Below are 9,811 nucleotides of genomic sequence, written 5' to 3' on the forward strand. Positions count from 1 at the left end.
TAAATACGTACGTAAATATACGTATGGGTTTAAACCCGTACGCATATTTACGTATAAATACGTACGTAAATATGCGTATGGGGTTAAACCCGTACACATATTTACGTATAAAAATACGGAGTTTCAATTTTTGTACCGTGATTTACGTATAAGATACACACAAACATTATCACTTTCACGTGATTTCATGTTTTGTGATGGTTGATTGTGTTTAGTGGGTTAAAGGTTATGATGGTTTATTGTGTTTAATGGGTTAAGGGTTGTGAGAGTAAAATATATGAGAAAAGAAATGGAAGGGAATRTGTGAAAAATTATGAATTAGGAGGTTGGTATTTATAGTGAAAAAAAAATCAAAATTTTTTTTTACCCGGATCGACCCGGATCGCCCCCGGTAAATTGCGAAATTTAAAATTAAATATGTAAAAAGACACACTTTATGTATTTTTCCATTTTTATTAAAAACACCCCTTAATTGTTGTATAAAAATAGAGTTCAAATTTCGTCAATCAGATATTATATCTGATTTCCCATGAAAATTAATTTTTGCGTCTCCATAATTATAAAGATTTATTTTTAAATCTTTTTCTCATGAAATTTGGTTTTAAAAAAGTTAAAAAAATACAACTTCAATTTTAAAAAAAATTCAAAAAAAAAAAAAATTCACGGGTGAACAGTACGGATCGCCCCCCGTGAATAGTACGGATCGCCCTCGAGCGAGGTCAAACACGGTCAACGAGGTGAACAGTAATCTCGACTTTTGAGAATTTTTTTTAAGGGGATCGCCCCCATTATGTACGGATCGCCCCGGGAGCGATCCGAGTGGTTATTTTGGCAAAACCTCTAAAATGTGGTTATTTTGTAACAAAGGGTTGTGTAAAACGGTTATTTTTATAAATTTCCCTTGATAAAATCTATCATCATATTAAAGGGTCATTAGTGTTATTTGCGTTACTAGTAGATTCCTAATCTCCTTGGAGATCTGGGGTTCAAGATTCACCAAATATGAGTAGTGTGTGAGTTTTACAGTCGCAAAAATTATTTATTACCTACCTCGTATAAAATATTCGAATAATATTTTGGCATAATTTGTGAAATATTCTTTAGAAAATGCTTTGATATAATGTTCTTGAGACAAGTTTTGATTCGTCATATTATATCTGTCTATTTTATATACTCGATATATATATATATATATATATATATATATATATATATAGGGGAGCGATCAAATGCAAACCACTCAATTTGTACAAACCGTGCAAACCTCATTCAACCAATCATAATTTTTCATTTTGTTCATTTTTTTGTAATTATGAGAGCTTGTTTAATCATTTTTATTGTGGAGGGTGTTAATCATAGATATTATCATCTTCATTATTTTAATTTTTAGAGAAATACATGAAACAGTTTCATTAATTTTAGAGAAATACATGAAACAGTTTCATTAAGTATTATATGAAACAATTTCACAACCATATATGAAACAACTTGATCAAAAAAAGTATTATATGAAACAATTTCACAAGATTAAACAATTTCATGAAAAAATTTCATAAGATTAAACAATGAAATCGACGGATGAAGGTGGTTTGCACGGTTTACATAAATGAGGGCGGTTTTTATTTGATCACTCCTCTATATATATATATATATATATGAACATTCTTTCTTGCACATTCAATTCGTTTATTACAAATTTGTCCATGAACGGTCACTTTGTTACAGAACTAGTCCTCATCACTAACAATGTCCAACTACAGGCCGTTAGTCATCTTTACGTGAGGGTATTTTAGGTCTTTGTTAAACGTTTTCTATCTTTAACCCTAATGAAAGCAACAGTTATGAATACGCTGTCTCCCTTCACTACCTTCCAACGGTCCCTACATGAGACGTTGGACAACGGGTTGCCATTGCACGTTGAAACTCCTTATGTGATTCATCCCACATCGGTAAGAAAGTGAAAAATAAGACAGTGTTTATATACAAACTCATTTTTTATTTTACAAAATTGATCAAACCCAAATATGGAAAATCATGGAACGTTTGGACTTGGTGTCATGGTGTGTAGTAGGGATGGCCAAAACCGGTCCTGGTAGAAAAAGGTGATCCTGGTTAAGCTTTGCAGTAACCGGTTCCGGTCCTAACCGGTCCCAATCATTAAAAAATAATAATTTTTAATGATATATATTTTTAATACATTATAAAATTTGTAATTGTGTCACTCAAATACACTTTAAAAATATGTTTTATTATAATTAAAATTAAATTGTCTTACAAAATATAGCGAAAAACCAAGAATTGTGAAAGTTTTTTTGCGTTTTTTGCTAATCGAGAAGTTGGTATGTAAACCTCTCAACCAAGACACTCATATATAGTGTTTAGAAGACAAAAAAAGGGCCAAAAAAGGGTCATAAACACTTAGTTTTTTTTTTAAATTAGTGGCTACATTTAAAAAAAAAAACTAAATTTTTGAAAAATCGGGCCGGGCCATAACCGGTCTCGGTCCCGTGAAACACCTGAAATCCATAACCGCTCCCAGATTTTGGTCCTATAACCGGTCCCGGACCGGTTTGGGCATCCCTACCCCTAGTGTGTGGTGTGTACAAATGAAAGATTGGGCTTGGGCTCTTCTTTGAATCCAAAACTTGTTTTAATCCTTATTTACATATTTTTGAATAATATCAGAAAAAACCGTCAAAATAAGGTATTTGATAGATGATGATAAAAATAAATATACGAAATTTCCTTGGTTGATTGAGTCAACTTGAATAGATTGTTACATCATCAACCGAATATTCCATAATAAAGACTATGTTCTCAATCCCTTCATAAAAGTTTTCACAGAGTAACTTGAAACTCACATTGTTAGGTTATGTTAAACCTATTTTTCTTCCAACTTGCATAATCTTCTTGCTACCCAGATAAACCATGTGTAATCACCAAATCGAAGAAAGAACTCTATACAAAATATCTAGACAACCCTCTAAACTTTCCAACTCGTCAAGAATCACCCCAAAGGATTTAAAACCAATTTTATGTGAATATTTGAAGACTATTTTCTCAATCCTGAATCCCGTTATAAAACAGAGTCGTCCTATTAAACTCCATTTTTGACCTATTTACAGTTCGAATCAGTTCTTTCCCTGAAAACATAAAGTTTGTAGAGGACATCTCAAAGGTTCCAGAGACATATTACACTCCTCAAACCGATCTACGACGAGAGATTTATTACGATTTTACAAAACCTTAACTCATCTCCTCACTTCATTCAAACCGGCTCCCATCTTCCACTCCTTATGGCCCACGCTCCACACCGAATTAGAAGCAGCTTCGATTTCAAAACCCTAGCACTAGCAGACTTCGATTTCCAATTGTCTCACCACTCCTCTCTCATCTTTGGTTTCCACAGCTCCACCATGACTTGCTCTTTGATTTTCAATCTCAAACACGGATTCTACTTCAAGCTCAGTAAGTAATTTGCTTAGACCTACTTTTAATATCGTTACTTGATGTTCATTTGCCATCCTTTTTGTGAAAATCTCGAAATATGGAGAAGACCTCGTTACTTGTTATTCAATGTGTACTTTGTGTTTGATGTATGCTATAAACTCATTACTACTTGTTCAATATGTGGAAATCTCCAAATATGTAGAAAATCTCTTAAACTCAGTGTAGATTATGTGAGTTGGAATATTATGTGAACTGGAAGTAGAACATCTGATGAATCCGATTCGACATCCATTGGATGTTTGGATGGATCCAATCCGATTAACATTACAAGAATCTAATATGATCCAACGGATATCCAATAAAAATATCTAGTGGATGGAACCAAAATGATCAAAACATCCGTTGGATTATATTGGATCAGTTATTAATCGGATTCGACCGGTTGGAAAAATCCAACATCTAATGGATGATTCATATCCAACGGATGACAACCAATGAACAACCCTAGCTCCAACATTGAAACTCCAGCGCTAAAGATAAAAATTTTGAGCAAGAAGAAGAAAACCTCAGATGACGTTTGTTCGCAAAATGTTTTTGGATGGAATGAAATTCGTTAAAGAAATTATAGTTTGAAGGAATTTGAATGAAATATTGTCATATTTAACCACCTATTGTTGTTTGGTTGGCAAACATTGAATTGAATATGTTAAGAAATTGGAATTTATCTGTTTGATTCACATATTGTAGCTTTGAAATTAAAATAAAATATTGGTAAATGATCAAAAAATTCACATAAGAGAACTTGATGAGAACTTGTGATGTATGGACGACATGACCCTCTACTGAATTCACACCAAAAAGTCGTTCTAATTTAATATCATATATTATATGATTATAGCTTAAGAGTATTCTCGTATTTCAATAAAACAAACTGGTTCTCATTTGAGCTCCACTTTACAAACATGTTTAGGGGTGTTTGAGATTGCTTATTTGATACAACTTATGTTTTTCTACAAAAGCACTTATCAAGTTATTATAAGTTAGAATGATTTAACTTCTTTAAAAACTTATAACAGTTTGGCACCGGTATAAGTTATTTATCCAAATACTCAAAAATACTTATTACCGGTATTACACCGAAGTAAGTCAATAAATTGTTTTTATAAGCAATCCCAAAACCCCGTAGATAAACCGTAAACAAAAATGTAATTCAATTTAATATTTTGGTTTTATATAAAGATTACACAAGAGCACTGCCTTTCACATATTCAGTAACAGCCAGAGCCACCAAACCCAACATCGCAACCCGCCCATTCCACAGCTCCGCATCGGAACTCATTATCCCCTTCGACTTCGACTGCACGCTAACCCCTTTAAACAACGGCACCAACGACGCCAGCGACAACACCACGCTCGTCCCTACAAACACCACTACTCCGCCGTTGGAGATCTGAGTCAACACATCTTGACCGCTGCTCAATTCCACCGCCATCGCCGACACAAATCCTATCATCGCCAACCTTCCATTGATCCTTTCCGGTGCTGGTCCACTGAACGCCAAGACGTCAGAGAATTTGGTGCTCACCTTGGGAGCACGTGGCGGAGGAGGAGGAGTAGCCATAGGCGTTGGTGGTGATTCTGGTGTTTTGGAACTGGATCCGGCGGTTTTACCGTCGTTTGGTAGCTGAGACGACATACACTTGACGGAGAAGGCGGAATGCCTCTTGAAGGAAGGAAGTTGAGTACCGGAGAGGGGAGTTGCCATGAAGATTGAAGGGGCAGCCATGATCAATTATAGAGTTGTTGAAGATTGAAATTGTGAGAGAAGTGATGAAGATGGTAGTGAGGAAGAAGGAGGGTTTGGTGGTGGGTTTTATAGAGGAGGGGTGAAGACAATGGAGTGGATCCTTGAAGGGCCACGTTAGTGACATTTGAGGGATGATCACGTGGCTTTCCAATTGGCCGCTGAGACGAGATTGTGGTGAATGGAGCCTCTACATGGTTGCATTCAAAAAGTTTGGACGATGGTGGGACCTTCTACTCTCATTTCTTTCTTTGATGCATGGGTGTTTATGAGTCGAGTCGGGTCGGGTCGGATTGATTGAGTCGAAGACATTTGAACAATTCAACATAATGTTTATGGTTTGAAATATCTTAAACCAATTCAACCCAAACTAAAGTGCGGTCGGGTTGATAGTTTGGTACATTAAAAATTTTCTTCTAACCTTGAATATGTTTCTTTACTTATAATTTATTTTTCATCATCCATCATTTGATACAACTTATTTATATTTCTTACGTGTATCACATTCAGTTAATTTTCTCAATTTACATATATATGTTCACAGTTACTGAACATATAGACGAATGAGTTATATAGAGATGTGAATAGATTGAAAATATGTGTATATGAAAAGCATATATGATAAGGTAATTGTCTGATATATATATTAATAGAAATTCAACAATCATATTAAATCCAAAAAATAAAAAGATATCGGATTCATCGGGTTGAGTTGGGTTCAAATAATAATAACTAAATATCAACCCAATATCTACGGTTTGACAACTTTACAACTCGATTAGACATCGAGTTGCTTAGGGTTGGGTTATTTCGCGTTCGGTTGGGTTGATCGCGTTGGTCCAGTTTTTGAGCACCCCTATGTAAAGGGGTGTTTGGGATTTCTTATTTGAAAAAACTTATGTTTTTTTATAAAAGCACTTATCAACTTATCATAAGCTAAAAGAATTTAACTTCTTCAAAAACTCCTTATTACTAGTTTGACACCGGTATAAGTTGTTTATAAACTTATCAGCTTATAAACGCTTACTGTTAAATTCATTTTCATGGCCAATAATGTTACCTCATAAAGTAAATTAGAGTGATGACTCTTGCCTATAAACATTTGGTAAACGACCCCTAAATTAAACCACATCTATAAAAACTTAAAAATAAAACAACTAAAAAATATGTGAAAATTTTACTAAAAAGATATCGATTGAGACGACATGTTTTAATTATAGCTCCTGTATCCTATATCCTATATCGATTCTTCCAAGACACCTCATCGTTTCTCCACCACAAATACAAATACATCATCTTATGCCGACACCTAAAGTATCCACCGTCAATCCGTCTCCACTGCCCATCGTTGGCCTCGATGTTCAATGGCGTCTCAGCCACACCGGAACTTCAGCAACCCAGTTGCCACTCTACAACTCTGTGTCGGGTGTCGCTATCTTCTCAATGTTCCCTCTCAATTTTTTTGTTGAAACCCCTCCTAGGCTCTTACACACCTTTGTTACCCCTTCGGTGGTTGTTGCCCAGGACGATCGCACGAGTTACCTTTTTGAATCCACTCCACTCACGATTATAAAGTCGATTAAAAATATATTAGTGACGTTTGCAGGTTGGATTGCACTACGTCTAAGCCAATTTCAATCATATTAATCTACGTGTTGACAGTTTGACAAGTTAATTATTGTTGATGCGATAAACAATTTAATATAAGGATGGTGCCATATTGGTTTGAGCTTGACTCCAAAGAAGATCACAAGTTCAAATCCAAGGAGGAATAAAAATCCCCTTGTGACTATAGAGGTTCAAATGCGGTGATTCCGGACTATCTGTAAATTTCGCTTTGATATTAGTCGGTTCGCATAGCGAGTTGGATATCCAGGTTAATAAGAAAAATGCAATTTAATATTTTTGGATTAATAACTATAAAAAGATTACACAAGGGGACTGCCTTTAACTAGTTCCGTAAAAGCCAAACCCACCAGACCCAACATCGCAAACCGGCCATTCCACAGCTCCGCATCCGACGTCATTATCCCCTTCGACTTCGACTGGACGCTAACCCCTTTCAACAACGGCACCAACGACGCCACTGACAACACCACGCTCGTCACCACAAACACCGCCACGCCACCGTTGGAGATCTGTGTGAACACATCTTGACCACTGCTCAGCTCCACCGCCATTGTCGCCACAAACCCTATCATCGCCAATCTTCCGTTGATCCTTTCCGGTGCTGGTCCACTGAACGCCAAGACGTCAGTGAATTTGGTGCTGACCTTGGGAGMAGGTGGCGGTGGTGTTTTGGATTTGGTTTCGGCGTCRTTTGGTAGCTGAGACGACATGCATCTGACGGAGAAGGCAGAATTCTTGTGGAAGGAAGGAAGTTGGGTGGCGGAGAGACGTGTGAACGGAGTTGCCATGAAGACGGAAGTGGCAGCCATTAGTGATTACAGAAAGATTTGAGGGAGGAGGAGGAGTGGTGGTGGTGATGAAGGGTTTTATAGGGGAAGGGGGTAGAGACAAAGAAGTGGATACTTAGAGGGCCACGTTAGTGAGCTTTTGGAGCCTGATGACGTGGAATTCCAAATGGCCGGTGAGACGGGGTTGTGGTAAATGGAGCCTCTACATGCTTCATTTCACTAGCTGTGGAATGTCGATGACCAAAATCGCATCGTACTTCAATAGTTTAAAATACTTAAATCAAATAAAGGTTTTTTTTTTTTTTTTTTTGTGTGGTTAACATTTTTTTTGTTAAAAGAGAGTTGGTTAAAATAAGTCTACCTATGAGCTCGGAGGGTCGGTCAAAATAAGCCAATAACGTGAGTTTAAAGGATCGGTTAAGAGCAGCCAATCCAATGAGTTTCCACAAAGACATCTCAACCTCCCTTCATATACTCACCATTCATTGTAAATCTTTCATATCTCCACTAATATGGGATATACAGAACTCACCCACAGTTCAAGAAATGAAGAATACTCACTCATGATAATGTCACATCATTCATTGTATGTTTTACTCTAAGATATATAAAGGTATAAAGATAAATATAAGAATTACCAATTGGTTTTGCCATCTGGTTGGCTCTGATTTCAACCATGGCTAGACATTTTTCATACTTTTGTATATATATGTAGAAAAATATTTCATAACTATAAGTTTTACCATTTGATTGGCTTCAATAGATTTCAACCATGGTCTTTCATAACTGTATTTTTTATCGTTTAGTTGAAATTGGTTTTAATTCCAACCAACAAATTATAGATTCAAAGACATATTTCTTTTCCAGTTTATCATCTTCCTATCAACATGGAATAATCAAAACACACCACATTTCAAAATTTGAGAATACTCAAATCTTCTAATGTCACCTTACAATATTTGATTGTTCTTTTAACATAAGATCGTCATCTCATAAAAAAAAGACAACCCTATGAATCAGACTTTATTAGTTGACACGATTGTCATCTCATTCTTCATTCATATATATATATATATATATATATATATATATATATATATCTATTCCATTCTTTCAATTTCTCACCAAGTGAGATATCTAAAGCTCAACAATAGTTCATCATTTGAGAATACTCCATTCTCACAATGTTAGCTCAATACCTCTTTATTCTACACTTAATATCACTTCATTCTTTGTGCGGTTTATTAAAAATGAAGATTTTTTTTTTTGTTGCTAAAATCAGGTCGGCCAAAATGAACAAACTTATGAATTCAGAGGATCGGCCAAAATGAGCCAACCTCATGAGTTGCCACAAAAACATCTCAAATCTTCCTTTAAAATACCCCACCATTTATTGTAAATATTTTATATATCCATCAATGTGGGAGACACGAACTTAACCACAATCCAAAAAATAAAGTATACTCACTTCTTAAGATGTCACTTCATCTTTGTGGGTTTTACTTAATATATGTGCAGTTTATTTTAATATATACAAAGATAAAGATTTTTTTTTATTTTGTATGATTATCTTTTTTTTGTGTGGCTAAAATGAGGTTGGCCAAAATGAACAAACCCATGAGTTCGGAGAGTCGGCCAAGATGAGTCAACAACGTGAGTTTAGAGGATTGATCAAGAGGAGCCAACCTAATGAGTTGCCACAAAAGTATCTCAAATCTCCCTTTGAAATATCTACCATTCATTGTCAATATTTCATATCTCCGTCAACATGGAATACACAAACTCAACCACAATTCAAGAAATGAAGAATACTCACTTTTTTAAAATGAGGTTGGCCAAAATGAGCAAACTCATGAGTTTGGAGGGTTGACCAAAATGAGCCAACAATGTGAGCTTAGAGGATTGACCAAGAGGAGCCAACGTCATGAGTTGCCACAAAAGCATCTCAAATCTCCCTCTAAAAAACGCACCATGCATATTTGTAAATATTTCATATTTACATCAATGTGGGATACACAAACTCAACCATAATTCAAGAATTGAAGAATACTCACTTCTTAGGATATCAACTCATCTTTGTGAGTTTTACTTTATATATATATATATATATATATATATATATATATATATATATAGGGGC

The 9,811-nt window shown here is 35.5% G+C and overlaps 2 protein-coding genes across 2 annotated transcripts; both read right to left on the reverse strand.

Moving 5' to 3' along the window:
- Positions 1-4,664: 4,664 nt before the first annotated feature.
- LOC112529732 (early light-induced protein 1, chloroplastic-like) lies at positions 4,665-5,288 on the reverse strand. The gene has a single exon (XM_025141107.1). It carries the CDS (start codon positions 5,234-5,236, stop codon positions 4,691-4,693), a length of 546 nt encoding a protein of 181 aa, XP_024996875.1. The 5' UTR covers positions 5,237-5,288; the 3' UTR covers positions 4,665-4,690.
- A 1,894-nt stretch (positions 5,289-7,182) lies between these two features.
- Positions 7,183-7,692, reverse strand: LOC112529825 (early light-induced protein 1, chloroplastic-like). The gene has a single exon (XM_025141232.1). It carries the CDS (start codon positions 7,690-7,692, stop codon positions 7,183-7,185), a length of 510 nt encoding a protein of 169 aa, XP_024997000.1.
- Positions 7,693-9,811: the final 2,119 nt, after the last annotated feature.

This window comes from Cynara cardunculus (assembly GCF_001531365.2).
Source record: "Cynara cardunculus var. scolymus isolate 2C chromosome LG 16, CcrdV1, whole genome shotgun sequence".
Taxonomy (NCBI): domain Eukaryota; kingdom Viridiplantae; phylum Streptophyta; class Magnoliopsida; order Asterales; family Asteraceae; genus Cynara; species Cynara cardunculus.